This window comes from Pelmatolapia mariae, linkage group LG8 (assembly GCF_036321145.2).
Source record: "Pelmatolapia mariae isolate MD_Pm_ZW linkage group LG8, Pm_UMD_F_2, whole genome shotgun sequence".
NCBI lineage: Eukaryota > Metazoa > Chordata > Actinopteri > Cichliformes > Cichlidae > Pelmatolapia > Pelmatolapia mariae.
In genome coordinates this window covers 26,245,613-26,263,565 of record NC_086234.1, presented here as the reverse complement: position 1 = coordinate 26,263,565, position 17,953 = coordinate 26,245,613, and the positions used below count along the sequence as shown (strand labels likewise).

The following is a 17,953-nucleotide window of genomic DNA, read 5'->3' as shown; positions in this document are numbered from 1 at the left end:
CTTATGATTAGTTTTAGTAAATTCTTTCCCTATGCACCCACGTGAAAGAGCAAAAGAGTTCATGTTCTGACAAAGAAAGAATTTTACAGATAAAGATTTCCCTCTAAACTCCACCCTGCACTTAGTTATTAGAAAAAAGGATTTGCAGTAGTGATTCAAACAACTACAAACAATTATGGAACAATCTTGCGTTCAGTTACTGCCAGCTTTTACAGCATGACCTTTCAAAGGCTGTCTGTTCAGAACCACACAAGAAAACCCTGCCTAAACCATTTTACTGGTTTATGAGCCAGAATGACTTCATAATGTTTGCTTAGTTAAGGTTTGTAGCTTGCTACTGAAGATTAAATAGCAAGCTAAAGAAGCAGATCATTTTGGGTCTGCTAATTCTTTCTTGACAGTACCATCTTTTCTGTGAGGCTGAGCAATCCCACTGCTGTGAAAGCAAACATGATAATCAGTATGACACCATTAACCGTCACTGGTTTTATCTTCTCATACATTTTGTGTTTTACTCTGTGTCTTTATGGTCACTTCACAGCCTGTCATGGCAGATGACTGAGTCCGGTTCTGCAAGATGTATTTTCATGCTGAAATAGAGTTCTTCCTTCCCACTCTCTCCAAGGGCTTTTTCATAAGGGATATTCTGATTGTTGCTGTTTTCTGTCTTATACTGAATGATCTTTACCTTATAATCTAAAGTGCCTTCAGATGACTGGTGATGTAAAATTGCATTGAACTGAATTATGATTTACACCACTTTATCATTGATGTCCCATACACTGCTAGCTTGTACCTTCTTTCTAACAATATTGTACATGTAGTAACATTTAGCAAACATGACTTAGGCAAGATTTTAGGGCTTTAATCTGGCACAATGAACACTTTAACAGACAACAGGATGTATGATCTGAGCTACAGAGGGTAGCATAACTCCTTGCGACGCTTCGGAGCATTTGACCAGAAAAACACACAGCACAGGAAAACTTCCATACTTGTGCAGACCTGTGTGTGGATGCAAAAGTATTATATGTAAAGTTGCATTGCACCCAAATGTAAAAACTGTTTCATATTGAATAAAGGCATAAATCTACTTAACCTCCTAGGACCTGACATCACATTTTGGGTTATTTAGATCAAAATACTCAGTTTTGCTCTACAAGGGCCTGATATCCACTTACGAGGACATTATACTGCTACTGTTCTATCAAAATTTTAAACAAATATCCTCATATGTGGCTCTTATTTTTCTTAAAAACAAAATTAAGGTTAAAAAAAAAATCTGGTAATTCTTTGTTTTTACATTCATCAGGCCCCAATGTGACCAAATATCAAAGAGAAATTAAAAATGCATGCCGTGGAAGAGTTCAGGTCTTAGGAGGTTAAGTAATGGAACAAATGTTTGAGCATTAGAATATACTTTAATTATGCAGAATATATGCACTATATTACTAGATCATAATTTTTGAATGTTTATATCACATGCTTTTAATTACTTGTGCATGAGGGGGTAGCTTTATCTGTAACAATATAGCTTTTTTATCACATTTTATGCTTTAAAATCTGCAGAATAAGCAACTTAAGAGTTAATATAAATGGTATTGAGTTAAAAGTACATCATTTGAAAGTTTGGAAGCAGAAAACAAAATGGCATAGAATAAACAAATACATGTTACATTTTACTGGTCCTATCGTCACTCTCATTCAGTGACATTGGATATTATAAGTTTCACAGTTCTCTAGCCTAGTGGAAAATTATTTCGCGGGCTCTTTCAACATCACCACTGAAGTGCGCCGACCCTGACAACCCCCTCACTCCACCAGGGTTTCACTTAAACAGAGCTGATTTTGGTTTTGCACCAATCAGAATGCTGTTACCAGTTTTATGTTGATAACTACAAAATTACCTCATGAATACATATCAACAAACCATTTAATGCTCTACTTTGTTTCTCTAATTCTATGATGAAATGACTTTCATTTAGTCTTTTAATCCCAAACAAATTTATATTTGACATCTTTCATTTTGTCTTTGTAAACAGCATCAAAGCATTCTGCTTCTGCCTCTGTTAGCTGATTCTTCCAGTCTCCAGCAATTCCTGAAACACAACACACAGAGAAGAGTTAAACCTAAATTAAAGGAACTGTTGTGTCCATTATTTTAGACTTTAAATCTAAAATTCTGTTACAGTTTTTCTCAGTTCCTTACGTACTATTACCAGGCTTATAAGCTAAAAATCGAAACCCTATCTCAGGTGATCATTTAGAAAGTTGTTGGTTCATTTCTAAAACCTAGGTAGCACGTCCAGGTGCAAACACAGAGTCAAAACTATTTGCGCACCAATTAGAACCTTTAAAAGTCTGATAAAAGAGCGCTGGGTCAGTGATGCAAAGGAGGAACACAATAATCCAAGGTACTCCAACATTTTCCTGCCTGCATACTTTCATTTTAAAACCTATGTCCACATTCACCTCCTCCCAGAGTCCTGTTTAGACATGCCAGTCGAGGCTATAGGGGGGGTAAATAAGAGATATAACTCATGCTATTTCACCATACAGTACAGCTTCAAAACCAACATAATTCGGGGGGGGTTTGACGGGGTGGGGGGGGGGGGGGGGGGGGGGTGCGGTAACCATTCTCAGTAGTATTACAAAAACACACCTTTCCTGAAGAATTCAGACTTGCTCTGGTCCATCAATTCTTTAGGAGCAGCCGAGTAGTTTGACATGCTGTTTTTCTTCATGTTCTTGAACAAGCATCGGTCTGCTATCTTCTCTATTACTTCAGTATCCAGAGATTTCTCCATGAACTGAGCGATTCTGGTCACAGAGTCCTTCAGGTCCTGCACCGTGCAGACAAACACCGTTCAGCTCATGTTCTTACCACGACTCTCAGTGTACGACTCTTTTTTTCATGTTTAAATTATTTGGAAGGCATTTGCAGTTCTTCTCACCTTTAAAAGTTCTTCATAGGAGATGTACATGATGGACTCTTTATCTTTAGCATTGAGCCAACCCTTTACATGGTCAAACCAGGAACCAAATATAACTAAAAGAAAAAGAAAAGATTCCCTTTGAGTTATTATGAATACAATAGCAAACGTCTCTGCACTAATGGTTCAACTTCAGCAATCCTTAATCCTCTTGTTACCAGTTGTAAAATACAACTGAATAAAAGGCTAAATGTCACCTGCTGTTCTAATACAGAGTAAATGAAGATTGTATGTTCCATAAGTGTAACAAGAACAACCTTCTCCATCTAGGAACTTCTGGAGGAATTCGCTCTGTGGGCCTGGTTTCACCAGGAACGAAGTTGACCCGAAATAGTGAAAAGCAGACGTAAACACATCTTTGGGGTTCCTCATGACATAGATGACCTGGAGTAATGACAAATCATTACTTCACTTTAAACATTCAACATTTAAGTTTGTAGCTTTATGACCAAATAAAACTACAATGTATGTTTTACACAGACAAAGCACTTTGAGTTCATAACCTGTCCTTCACATGCAATCACAGACCTTCTCACTGGTGATTTTTTTTGTATGGTTGCTTACTTTGCCATGCCAGACACTTGGACACAGGCACAGCAGAATACAAACCCTGTATTTCTTATAGGAACTACTAAGTAATAGCCTGAGGTCTCATAAGAAGCTGTCAGTGGTGAGTAATGAAAAATCCCCTGTTCTTGCTGTTGTGTCTTTTAAATTGTGTTGTAATGTTCTTTCAGCTACTTCATTTTCTTTCCACATCAGTTCTCTGTGTGGAGGAAACCTGACTAAGACTTTCACATTTTTCTCCGACAAGTTGTATACTCAGTGTTTTATCTTCTTTCAGGCTAATATTAGGGGCTGTTGGTTACATGTCTTATATTTTACAAGTATTCTTATGTTGGTTGCCTGTGCTACATTCATATTTTAAACCACTCAATTTAGATTATGCCTGGATGAATCACAGCATAACTATGCCAATTATTTATTATTGAGGAGGAGAAGCTGCTACTCTATAGCAGGAATTAAAGAGACCCATAAAACATCCCCTTTCACATTTAAATGAACAGCTTTAATGACCCACGAACCAAACTATGTGGCAGACCTACCTTTGGTTTAACTTCAAAGAAGGATGGCGGCATCATGCTGTAGTGGAAGTGAGTTGTAAACATGCGTGGAGACGGCCTCTTTTCAAGGTTGAGGGTGCGGGCTCGATTCTCCTCCAGCCATGGAACACGGTCCCAGTTGTGAAGAGTCTCTACGGAGGCCGGATCCCCTCCGCTGATGATCAGAGGGAGAATCTCCTGCATCCATGTCGTACCTACAAAAAAGAAACAATCTCATGTTTTGATTTAGCTTTTATTTGGGCCTCCCAATATTAGAGCTATTAAAGTGTCATTGTACACCAACTTCCTAAAATACAGTGTCAATTTTGATTAAGCATGCCTCACTGTCCCCTTGGTAACAACTTCAAGTTGTTATTTTGAAGCCTCTATTTCAATAAACAGAAAGAAACCATGGCTGTCACTGTCACGTCTACGCTGGCAGACGTGGAGTGGAGAGAGTGTGAGGACCTAAACGCAAGCATTGGAGAGAGAACAGAATTTGAACTGAAAGTGAGCCTTTATTACAGCAGAGCAGAGTACAAACAAAAGCAAAATGTGACAATGACTAAACTAGTAAAACCTGAAAAAGAAGTACAAAGAAACTAAAGACCTGAGCACCTGAGATGTGGAACATGGAAACCTGGAGCATGTAAAACAAAAGCAATGGCAAAATGTGAAGCAAAAAAACCCAAAAAACAAACAAACCCACAGAGTGGGTTCACAAGACACGACAAGTCTACTCAGGAGGTCAACCGCAAGACAGTTCAGGGGGTCAAATGCATGGGAAGTGGCGGCGGCGGAGACGAAGTAGGTCAGGAGGCCGACTGGGAGGGAAGTGGCGGCAGGTCTGGAGTCCACCTTTCTAGGCTATTAATTGTGAGTCTTCGCCGTCAAAGTGGCTGGTGTTGACATGACTTGGTGGATGGACGTGGACGGGCAGGTGTTAGGAATAAAATGAGTGCAATGAGCACACATTGCGATGTGCTCATTAAAGAGTTGGCACTCAGTTTTGAGGGTCAAATCTTCACTCAGCGCTTTGACTGAATTGAATTATCTTGATTAACATGTAGAGTGCAGAGGGTTTTTGCAACACGCTTACACATCATACTGGGCTGAGGGTGTCCGAACAGAATTTCCCAAACTTAAATAATAAATAGAATCAGTAGCATGCTATTAATAATCAAGGCAAGTCAGGGAGGCGTCTTCTGTTATTCCAGGAAGAGGAGCAGATACGAGGTGAAGTCAGACGTGGACGGAAAGAGGAGAAGATCCGGCAGGGAGACAGCAGGACTGAAGAAGACAGTCATAATAATACATTTTATTGTTGTGGTATAAACTGTATGGCGCGACTTGAGGCAGGCAATGGCTGAGCGGACTCAGCGGACCCCTGCAAGCCTCCAGCTGAAACAGGAGGCTGCAGGGGCTTGGCTGAGGCGAAACAGGGCCAGCAGGGGCAGAAACCTCTGGCTGAAGCAGAGCTATCTGGAGCTGTGCAGGGCACACAGCTGGCTCAGGATGCAGCAGCTGGGGCTGCGCAGCCCATGCAATCTGATCGGGATGGCTGGCTGGATGAACTCGCCTAGCTCCCAGCTGACGGAGGTGGAGAAGAAGGCTGCACTGCCTCCAGGAGTGCAGAGCCAGCTGAGGTCACAGACTCAGCCTCTGGGGGGAGTTTCAGTTTCTGAGGAGCCCTATTCCACAGTCACAGTCTCAGAATAAACAATCTTTGGAATTATTATTCCAGACCAGGGAGGAGCGGGAGTAACACAGTTCTTTAAGTCCTTAGAGCAGATGATTCTGTCTCTGAAAACACAGACTTTAAATTTCCAGGCTCAGGAGAAACGTAATCAAAGGTCGGAGAAAGTCCACTACCAAGAGGAAGCTGGAAACCAGGCTTTGTAGCCGGCTAGCTACAATCTTTATGACCATCACGGTATTCCTTATTGGACCTCTCCAGCCACTGATGGCACAGTAAATCCACTGTGTGAATTAAGTCCTCCCGGAGCTCCTCACAAGGAGCGAGTGTTGGGTCCATGTTGTGGCTAGATTGTTCTGACACTTCTACGCTGGCAGAGTGTGGAAGGGAGAGAGTGAGAGGACCCAAACGCAAGCATTGGAGATGGAACAGAACTTGAACTGAAAGTGAGCCTTTATTATGGCGGAGCAGAATACAAACAAAGCCAAAGGTGAGAATGACTAAACTAGCGAAACCTAAACTGGGAGAAACCTAAAAAACAAGTACAAAGAAACCTGAGACATGGAAACCTGGAGCATGGGGAAACACGAGACGTAGAAACACAAGGGGAGATGCGCAGATAATCCGGCAGCAAACAGAGGAAGACAAATGGCTTAAATACACAAAGGGATAACGAGGGAATGAGACACGGGAGGACAGCACAGCTGGGAGTACTCAAACATAACGAGACAGGGAGGAAGCAAACCTAAACACACTAAGCACTACACAAGGAACTATCAAAATTCTACAGTAAACATTAGGCACAGACTAAGACGCGGATTTGACTCTGAGACCAGGAGATATGACTGACTAGGGAGAAGGAGGGAACATAGTCTGGACACAGGAGCTGCATGAACATAGAGAAAAGGGTGAGTAGATATGAAATGTGGAATACAGCAAAGGCATACAAGCAGAACCTAAATCCTAGAAACTACAGAAAATAACTAAGAAACAAGAAATACAAAGACTATGACATGAATAACACTAAATCAAAGAATATTCAAAAACCAGAAAACGCAAACCCTGCGTCCCCAGACTCAGTACCGTGACAATAACCAAGGTTTAGAAATTAGTGAGTTCCAGAATCTTTCACCTTAATGTACTAGACCAGATATATGTTTCACTTGTTTGCCTTACCTTGTGATTGTGCATAGTATGTTCAGGACAGTCTGTGGGCATTTTATGTTCTACTCACGAGTCTGTTACTGAAGGGTCTTTTGACCGATCTTTCTGTACAAAGCGAGCTTAATGCAGTATTCAAATATTTACTATAGGCCCACAGTTGTCAGCAGAAACTCGCTCACCTCATTTCGTGACACTGGCAAACCTGAGTGAAGTTGGCCGCCCACACATTCTTCAAATTTAAAAAAGTTGATGTCAAACATTTGTGCTGATTTGTGCTGCAAAAAGTTTCGTTTGTGCTGCTCAGATCTGTCTTGCCATTCTAGCAAAACTGAATGCTGGCTTGACAATGAACCAGTTGTACACAGTTCCCTAAATATGCATTCTTCTCTTGTAATAATGAGAAAGCTTAAACTAAAACACAATAAGCCATCCATTTTTCTTCAGTTAGCACTGTATTTATTTAACTTTTTAAATTTTATCCAAGCTAAAGTCCCTGTCTAAGACAGAGCTGATCTATGGGGATCTAGTCCACTTCCTGTCCGTCCTTTTAAATCCATCCATCGCCCGCTGATTGTTTTTGGTATTCACAAATAGTTTGTAGAGAATATGTCCAAACTCTAATAAAACTTCACTTGTATTCCTCCGTTTTTGCAAGTAAAAAACACCATTCTGGTAGTGAATATCACATTTTAAGTTGTAAATACACTGATTCTCATATAGATTCTCTACTCTCCCAGAGTATTCAAAGCACTCCATACAACATACTACACTCGCCAATTCTCACAAGCACTCTAACTACATTCACACTGATGGATGCATCAGAGAGCAACTGGTTAGTTAGTAGGGGTTAATATCTTGCCTATGGATACTTGATATGCAGACTGGAGGAGCCAGGGATCAAACCACCAACCTTCTGATAATTAGGTGACCTGCTCTACTTACTGAGCTACAGCTACCCCCAGCTGCTGGTAGAAATGCTCTGCTGTCTGTGGCTTTATGACTAAAAATCAACCGGATGTGGTGACATGATTCATTGTGCTAAAAGGGCAAGTAGCATGTAAAGTCATATATCTATTGTCACAGCACCTTTAATAAAAACATAAAGAAAAGTGCCAGAAGACATTCTTGAGCCTTAATACTACGCAGCACATTCATATAAGGTATACAGGGTCAGTCTCTTTGGAAAAACCAGCATTGTTCCAAAAAGTGATTCTGTGATTTTTTTTTTTTATGTTATTGCTCATCTTGATAAATAGAATGTACTGAAAATATTTTACAAGGGGTTTGTATATAAAATGAAGAAAGGATGCAGGTATAATGCACTAATACAGGTACAGTTGCTCTGTGCAACTATACCTGTATTAGAATCAGTCCAGTCCTTTTTGCTCACTTAAAATCTCTTTAAAGACCTGTCATTTCATATTTGTCGCACTTCTGCTGCTCTCTCGATAATATCAAAGTCACTATGCTAAGAAAGGCCTGCAGCTGCTAGCTTGTAACAGGACTGTTTAAAAACTAGTGTTGTGCCAAAAAAGTGACTTCCAGTATTTCCCAGAAAATGATTGTTATAAAAGAATTTCTTCTAATCTGTAAAACATATTGTAACCCGAATCAGATTTGTGGGTTGTGCTGCTGAATAAGGTTGAAGGTGTAATTTCCCTCCCTGCCACTAGGAGGCGAGTATGCCTTGAGATGACTTTCTGTTAGCTAACATTTCCTTTTGTGAAAGCCATTACTGTGCCCCCCCCCCCGACTGGCCACTCCAGGTGCCACCCCGAAGCTAAAACAAGAAAATTCAATGAAATATGAACTGTACGATTATGGGTTCACAGTGAAGCTCAGATATCTGAGTGTATGTGAATGCAGCATGGGCTTCTGCACTATGAGCATCATGTTAGCAAAGGAAGGAGAGCCAAGCACGAAAGACAGCACCGCAGAAAACAATTTTTCGGCGAAAGATTAACAAGTTAACATAGCTGGACTGGCCATCGGGCATACCGGGCATTTGCCCGGTGGGCTGATGACTTATTTATTTATTTATTTTTGTAACGGCATGAACAATGAAAGGTGGTGGGTTGGCCAGATGCTGGCCGATGTGTAAAAATAACTTAGTTGTTTGGTGGTGGCTATGGCGGAGCTTCCACAGAGGCCAGCAGGTGGATGAGGGAAGGGGAGGCAGGAGGAGGAGAGACCCAAGGTGGCCACCGGTCCGAGTATCAGGTGAACTGAACTTCAGGTAAGAAGTTATGACCTGCAGTCTATCTGGGTCAGATATAAACCAAGTTTAGGGGTAGTTTATTTTCGTTGTGCTGACTTTTTACAGTCAGTTACGATAACTCGTACTGCGTGCTAGCTAGCATGATGGAGTTTCTACACAGGTGGGTGCTATGATTTTACTGATAGTGAACTTTATTTTATTCATAAGGTTAGTTAGTAGAGATGCCAACGGCTCCTTAAAAAATGGAATGGTCCCTCATTCAGAGAAAATATTACACGTTTGGTATTGAGCTGAGAAGGGACGCAGTTTGTCCCGTACTTCAGCTATAATGAAAAAAAAGACACAAAGCTGGAGTTATTCTGTCGTTACGCTGCACAGCTGCCTCTTCTCCTCTCATCCTCTCCCCTCCCTCTCCTGTTCCTACTTCAATCGTGAAACTGATCAATGATCAGCTGATCGGCTTTTCTCTCTTGTTTGTTTATCGCCCACTTTGCGCCAGAAAGAGGAAACCAGCGGACGTCGCGTTAAACAACAGCAGCACGTTTAAGCTTGGTCAGCTGTTGTTAGAATTTATTTAATATTAATTTCTAGTATCAGCTGATGTTTGCTGGAGCCACAGCTGTAAAAGCTGCTGGTCATGATGTCGGTTTGGATATGTGGTGAGAGGGAAACATGCAGATGAAACCAGGAGATGTCCTTACTGAATCATCAGAGCTGAACAGGTGATGGAGAAACAGGTTTACCTTTTAAGTGACATGGATGAGTTGAAGGGAAGTTATGAACTGTTTCTGAGAGACAAATAACACCAGGATCCTTTTCTAAGTAGCTGACAGCTGGTAACTGTGCAGGGGCGGGTCTAGCAAAGTTATGCCAGGGGGCCAGGTAGAGCATTAACAGGGAGAGGGGGCACAAAGAAATAATTTTCTTTCTTATTCTCATTTAAAATATCTAGCTTTTATTAAATAATTATCTGAATCTTGCGAACAAAGTTTTTATCTGATGTAAAATGTATAGAAATCATACATATACCAAAAAGACAGTGTACATCACTGTCACAACAGCGTTTGTTTTCATTCAAAGGCTATATGGCTTTAATACCTGGTGGGCCGGTCTGTAGTCAAAATGCCCAATTTTTTGTCCCAGTCCAGCCCTGCAGGTTATTACTGGTGGTGTCACCATGCCAACTGACTGTATTTCATCATCAGCCAGTGTTGTTCTTTATACATCAATATTACCAAAGTTAACCATAAGGCAGCATAGAAAGTATTTACTTGCTTTCAGGTTTCATTCTAATGTTAGTCTTTTCATTTGTTTCCCCACTTTTTTCCTGTTTCAAAATCAAAGTTTGTAAGAAGATTATCTTCTTTTTTTAATAGGCAGATAAAGTTTTGCATTGGTATTGGCTAATTTGCTAATTGTATGTTAAAAATGTTCGTATTTTAATATTCAAAAATGTTTTTGCCCAAAACATATGTGCACTATATGTCAGTAAAAATACTATGCAAATATTGCTGTCCTTGAATGCTGAATAAACACTGACAAAGCACTGATTGTATCTCTTGTACTTTATCAACGCAGTATCTAAAAACTTTGCACCGTAGTGCAAATCTCATTCTAGTTAAAATCTCATTCTAATAAGAGTTAAAAGTGCATTCGATTATTAGGTTTATAGGGTTATTGAATTATGGTTAACGGTTGGTAGGATCTTTTTTTAACATTATCTGCCAATTACATCTGCCACCCTTCTCCAAATCTGTGCCCCTACCTGGCCCCCCCAACAAAAATTTTCTAGACACGCCACTGGGCAACCGCCAAATTAGCTGAAAGATCCCGGTAAGGAAAGCTAAAATAAAAGTTAAATTCGCAATTTATCTTCACATACTAGTAGTTAATAGATGGCTATTAATTAGGATCTGAAATCTGTGAGATACGGCCGTGGGAAGCTGCGTCAGCCGGGCGAGCTATCTCACCACGAGCTCCGGTAAGGGATGCCACATGAATGTTAGCGCCATAAAGACATGTCGTTGACTGCTGTTAATCTATTTCCTGTTTAAAAACAACCAGTCGGAGTTGTGATATTTATGTTTAAAGTACTGTAACGTCACTGATTTGCAGATGTTTAATTTTAAGTGCTGAAGAATATATCAAAATGTGCCCACCTAACCGCTAGTATTAAGCTACTGCTTAGCGATTTCTGTGTATTTCTGTGTGTTCTAACATTACTGTGCTCTACCACACCCACCCACACACGCAGGGCTTGGGGTGCAGATATGTCACCAGGGTGCAGGGGAGGCACTCCCCCTCTGTCCCCTTCTGGCCACCTGTGCCTCAATTTTATTCTGCAACCTAGACATCCACATTACTCACACTCTCACATAACACATACATATAGGGCCTTGGGGGTGGGCACGTTTTACAGCATCCAGAGGATGGTCGGTGTATTCCAACCCACCTCTGGCGCTGGTGCCCTACCCTCAATTTTAATGCATATAGACACTGAGGGTTTTCAGTGTCTATATGCATTAAGGGACCTGGGATATAGAGTATGTTTGGGGAGTGTGAATGTCTGTGCAGTGTCTACTTGTGTCTGTCTACACGTTGGGTAAGTGCCGAGTATTTGGTTGTGTATATGGGGGTAGGAATGCACATTTGAGTCTGCGTGCGCCTGTTCGTCTGTGTCTATATGTCAGGTTGGGCCTTAGACTCGACCTCTCTGGGAACATCTCAGGCCCTCCAAAGTACGGAGGCCTATCTCCCCTCACCACACTCCCTGCCGGTGGCTGATACCCTCAGATGTTGGTGTGCTGGTGGTTCTTGTCGACTGGTGCTGGGTGCTCAGGTATGTACCGGCTCACTCCTGGTGGCCAATTGGCGGGGCCTGGCGCCTGTGGCCCAGCTGGGCCCTTTCCGGGGCGTGGGGGGCCCTCAGACCTCTGGTCTCTGGGCCTGAAGCTCAGTCCTCTCTGGCGCGGCTGGCTGCCGGCAGAGCCCGCGGGCACGCCACTGCAACCCCCTCTGGCCTGTGCGCTGTGGCTGCTGGGTGACCTCTCGTTTAGGGCTCTACTCAGCTCTTCCCAGGAGGGTGGCACGGTTCCCCCCCTTTGGTGGTCCTCCTTGGGTCCTCGTACTCTGGGGCCTCTGGATGTCTGGGGCCTGGATCTCCTCCATTCCTGCTTCACGCCCTGGGGGACGGGGCTTTGGCTCCCCACACTCCCTAGCAGATCGTTACATGGAGAAACCTTTGGAATACAAGCATGCTTATCCACACAGGTGTACACACGGGTGTTCACAGACACAAACTACACCTTTCTTGGCTGCTACCTCAAAGCACATTGTGCGCTGTCTATCTTGCGTGCTGCACAATAACATTTAATATTTAGTATCTACTGTTATCTACTGCTAGCTAGTTTATTGTGATGGTGCTGTATTTATTATGTTGCTCTTTTTTGTTTGTTTGTTTTCTCTTCTGTTTTTTTTTCTCCATACAGGTGATCCAGGTGTTTTGTTTGTTTTCTCTTTCTTTCTTCTCCCCTTTCTCACCATCTCTTCTCCCCTCTATTTTTCTTTCTCTCCCTCTCTTTCTTTCATTCTTTCTCCCTGTCCTATCCCCCAGTCATGTGTGTCCCGACTGTAACAACCGAAAATAGAATAAATACATATTTATAATAAAGGTCAGTCAAATGAACCAATATGGCAAGGCCATGATGATCCACTTGGTAAAGTAAATCCGCTTGGCATCTCTCTTGGCCTTAAGACAACAATTCTGATGGCTAAAGATCCAAACGGGACAGGGAAAAAAAAAAAAGTTAATTCATTTGATAAAGATGCAAAAAGTTCATAAAATGTGATTATAAAATGTGAGGGATCTCATTACTCTGTTGAAGTATTAATGTTTTAAGAAGTTGATATATTTTTCTGAGAAATAATTCAAGTTGAAATATCTTAAAAAGAAGAACAGTTAAAAGCGAGCTGTTAAAAGGATAAATATGTGAGAGTGAATCTTATTTATTCTTAAAAGGGTAAATATAAGGTATATTTTCTGTTGCATTAAAACCTTGTGTGATGTAACTCAAGTTATTTCATGATGGTTGAGACATTGTATAACTAAAATAATTTGTTATACCTGAGCAATACTTGACTGAACGATGAGTGATGGAAGAAGCATAGATAAAATAGTAATGTATGCACTGTGCACTGTGTGCATAGATTGTTTTTTGACCAGGACTAGATCATTCGAGATCTGAACCCTGTGGGTTCAGTGGCGAGCCAATCCCAAGAGAGTGACTGTAGACGGACCAGAGTAAGGTGTGGCCAGCCGTGGGATTCATCTTCAGCAAACCTCAGGACTATAACTACATTCCTTGACACAGATAAGACTAACACTTTAAAAATCTACCCGGGTAGTGTTAGAACCAGTGGACCGAAACACACACACACACACACACACACACACACAAGGAACTCTAATTTCTCTTTCCAAAGAGAAGTGGACTGAGAAGCTCTTTAATTGAAACTCTTTGGTGAATTTCCTTAAAGAGGATGTTTGGTTTTGATTTTATTTTTGAGCCCTTTAATGTGCATTTGTGCACTGTAGGAAGCCGGCTTTACACAGGCAGGGTTTGTAAACTTTACAACTTTCAATACAGTTTCTATCCAAATCACATCTTATCTATCATTGTGTGGTTCCTTCTCTGCTGATCCTTTCAAGGCTCCATAGTCTTACCTAGAACTTTCTGATACTGGTCCAAAGTTGTCTAGACGACAATTTAATGCGTATCTCATATTATTTAATTGTAATACCTGTTACAGTATGCCAAACACATCTCTCATGAATGAAATCCAGTCATTTTGAGCTAGAAGGAGCATTCCTATCACGAGGCAGATTCTTCATTTATCCAGCGTTCACTGACATCATTTATTTATTTATTTATTTATTTATTTATTTATTTATTTATTTATAAGAGATCTTGCCAACAGGGCAGCAGAAATTACAAATACAACACTACAGTTCTATAGAGATATTTTAAGTGGACTAAAATGACTGGACTAGTTATACAATAACACAGAGTCATAAATATACTCATGAAACAGGTAATTTATGTGTTTTATAACCCTCATACATTGCTTCTATAGACTGTAGTCAACACAAAGACATTAGGCATAAATACACACGGAAACATCGGCAATAACTTAGTGGCAGACGGTCACTGGTGATCCAGAGAAATGAGGTTCTCAGGTTTGGGGTGAATTGCATAAATATTTAGACGCCGGGCATCTCTTACCTGTTTCTACCGGAAACTCAACGGACAGTCGGGGATGAGAGCTTTCCAAAAAGGTTCCCACATTTAAAATAAACCCCACAATGAAATTTAATGCTAAATACATACCATTAAAATGGTCGCATAAAATGAAGAGCAATCCTTGTTTTAAACGACGTAACGCCAGGACGATTATATAGTGTAATTGCTGCTAATAATAAGAAAACGACAGGTTGAAAAATCCTCTTCCAGCCCACTAAAACAAACCCCTCTTTAGCATAAAAGAAACCATTTGCCGTCGAACTGCAATCACTCACCAGACTTGGGGTACGTTACAATAAGGATGTCATCCGGACGAAAAGTAAACTCCTCGTAGTACCTGAGGCTCTCGGGCGGATGGAGACTTGAAGGCACATAGACGCCTTTGTGCAGCGTGTATAACTCTGTCTCAGTCATGCTTCAACAAGCAGAAGCAGCTCACTGAAAACAGCTCTGAGAGCTTCGAGCTGAAAAACTGTTGGACTTTGTCTCAACTTAACGCACTATCACTGTTTTTGTAGCTCGAGGCTGTAGCGCCACTCCCGCTTCTTCTGTGGTCTCGCGCTCGCTTCTGTTTGCGTCACTTTCCAACAAGTGTGCGATTCTTCGTCAAAGCTCAAGTATTCATGACCAAGTAATCATTGAACGATTCGTGTAAAATTCAAGGACTTAGTAATACACAATATATTATTTATTTATTTTTTCATTGTTTGTTGGGATAATAGAGCTGTTATTAGAGCTGTTAATAGAGCTTATATTGTAATATTCACAATTATAAGTCAGAGAGCCGAAAATAAAACACTGCCACGCAAGCTAAGATCCAAAACTTTATTTCACAGCTGGCACTTTAAAACGAGGATTACAAACAAAGGCTGAAGGGAGGCCACCTATGGAGGGAGGGCAAAAAAACAGCACACTTCAAATGGATCTATACAACCGAATGTAAATGAATGGCACTGCAAACAGTGAAAACCATTCTTTAAAAACCAAAACTAGGTTGGAGCTCCGATTACACCTCCCAGCCTGAACTTGGATCATCTCTCCCCGTCTACGTTCTCTCCGACAATAAAACAACGATACTGATCTTACAGAAACACCAGACCTCCCTTGGGATCTGATCTGGTCTGTGTTTCAGTGTTTTTTATGTGTAATGTCGTTACTTATATTTGTAAAAAGACTTTAGTGTACATGATTTGCAAAGGGCTTATATATAAAAATAAAAAATTACATGTTTTTTAAATATGTTTGTGTTATTGTACCTAACCAATCCCGTCCTTTTTGGCCACTTAAAATATCTTTATAGATCTATTGTTATATTTCTGCTATCCTTTGGCGGGATTGGTCTTAAAAATACATTTTTAATGTCAATCAGATGTTGTATGGGTTAAATAACGGATATATTAAAGTCACTCTGTCAAAAAACTGATTGTGGCTTCTACCTTGTGACAGGAATGTTGTTTGTGGTTCAAGATAACTTGATATCATTCATGAGGGATACATTTAATGTATGTTTCACATATGCATATACATAGGCCTAAAAGTTATTTATAGCAGTTTAACTTCAATCAATGACTTTTTGGCGCTACAATGGCAACTAAAGTCTGCAATGACTTATAGGTGGCATCTTATTCCCAGCCCTATACTAAGTAAGGAAGGGAACTAGCCTCCCCTCGTCACACTAGAACACCAATCCCCTTTCTATCTATCTTCATCGCCGGCAGCACCCCTCATCTATGAATGCAAAACTACCATGTCTGTCAAATGCGTTTGTTAGGGTTTGTGAGGTCAAAACCTCACAAAACCAAAAGAAATTAGCAACTAGGGCTAAAGAGTCAAACTAACATACTGACAACACCCAAGAATATGCATAGCCCCGCATTTTCTGCTCTTCACTCCCATTACTATACTCTTGCAAATCAGATTCCCCCTTAGTAATACAGAACCAAATTGATTTAGGTATAATGGAATGTGATTCCCCTGTAATAACCAATACAAACCCACCTAATTTACCATCGATGCATTCAGAACTTTCTTTAGCACTTTCCGAGCTTCTGACAGATACCAAAAGGGTTGGGATGGACAGGCATTGGGCCCTGTGCACACCTCCTTTAGTTTCCTGGAAATAAGGGCAATTTCACCATATGTGTGGACTACAGCCACACTACCAACACCCTTCTCCTGTTACTGGAACTAGCAGGCTGAGGGAGAAGAGTGGGAATAACTGTGGGAATAGAAGCAAAATGCATGGGCTCCAATTTCAGGCACTGAACCGCTCTCTGCCAGGATTTAACTTCTTGCCTCAGTCCTTCCACTACACCAAATAAAACTTCCAGCTGCTCATCCCTCTTTGACTTTTGTTCTACAACCCCCACACATTATTATCCTGAGCCAAGTGGCCATTTCGCAAACCTCTAATAAGTTCCAATTCTGCAGTCAAATTTATTGCAGCCACTAATGTTGCTGGTTTAGCACTGCTAAGAGTAAAATGCAAAATCCTACATCCCACATGTGTAATAAAATGATCCCTCTCTACATACCAGCCTATGTGAGGTAATGCCAAATCCCTGGACTGTTTCATTATGTAACTTCCTCCATGTAGAATAATTCACACAGTTCCAATCTTCACTTTCACAAGGATCCAAACACCTCCCCATAGCATCTTTCAGGAGAGTATAATTAGTTTTAGATTAACCGGACAAACCACTATAAACTTCATGAGCTTGTTCCAATTTTAACTTCATCATCTCATCCCAACCATTTACCTCCACTGCCATCTCAAACTGTTCCGCCCTTCCTCAGTCTCCAGCATAAAAACTCTCTAGGGCATACAGTTGTTACTTGAAATACTTTGGGAGAGTACTTAATCAAGACCGAAGCAACGGGGTGCAGCAAATCATTGTCATCCTCTGACATCTTCACAGTGAATATCCCATACGTTAATGCAACATCTGCATGCATGTCCATTTCATGTTTCAGAGTTAAAATGTGAAATTGACACGGTGGATGCGATGGACTTGGCATGTCTATTATACGTTTTGCTGTGATATATATCCTACAGGAGTTTCTATAAAATGTTTTTGTTCACAGTAAAAAATATTTCAAATTGTTGCTTAACACTCGAAGAACATTCCCGAATGATGACTACACACGCATTCCTATTGGTGGAAAACACTGAGCTGAACAGATCTGTTTCGTTTGTGTGTTTGCCTGTCTTAATACGTGTGCCTGCACTGTAAAAACTGTGACTAGAGGTTACTTAAAAAACCTATGGCAACAAAGTGACACTTAATTTACTTAAGTAGATTTTAATTTCAAGCGATTTATGTAAAATTTATATAAAATGTTAATTAAATTTCAACAAAAAACAAAAATAGATATTAATAACATTCACTTGTAAATATGTGTTGGATTTAGGGACAAAATCTCAAATTGAAGGTTAAAATTGCCTAATTGTAACAAAAAATTGATTCATTTGAAATGAA

General features: G+C 40.7%; 1 protein-coding gene across 1 annotated transcript; it reads right to left on the bottom strand.

The window, feature by feature from the left end:
• Window positions 1-444: 444 nt before the first annotated feature.
• Window positions 445-14,944, bottom strand: LOC134633310 (sulfotransferase 2B1-like). The gene is made up of 6 exons (XM_063482185.1): window positions 14,750-14,944; window positions 4,100-4,311; window positions 3,251-3,377; window positions 2,955-3,049; window positions 2,663-2,843; window positions 445-2,099 (listed from the first exon to the last, which is right to left on the bottom strand). The coding sequence occupies exons 1-6, from the start codon at window positions 14,886-14,888 to the stop codon at window positions 1,990-1,992; spliced, it is 864 nt and encodes a 287-aa protein (XP_063338255.1). The 5' UTR covers window positions 14,889-14,944; the 3' UTR covers window positions 445-1,989.
• Window positions 14,945-17,953: the final 3,009 nt, after the last annotated feature.

Bases quoted from the DNA above. Each gene is read 5' to 3' on its own strand.
- LOC134633310 (XM_063482185.1), bottom strand. From the start codon at position 14,888: ATGACTGAGACAGAGTTATACACGCTGCACAAAGGCGTCTATGTGCCT. The intron at 4,312-14,749 runs GTGAGTGATTGC...TCTTTTTTGTAG, and splicing joins TGTAACGTACCCCAAGTCTG to GTACGACATGGATGCAGGAG. The intron at 3,378-4,099 runs GTAGGTCTGCCA...TCATTACTCCAG, and splicing joins TCTTTGAAGTTAAACCAAAG to GTCATCTATGTCATGAGGAA.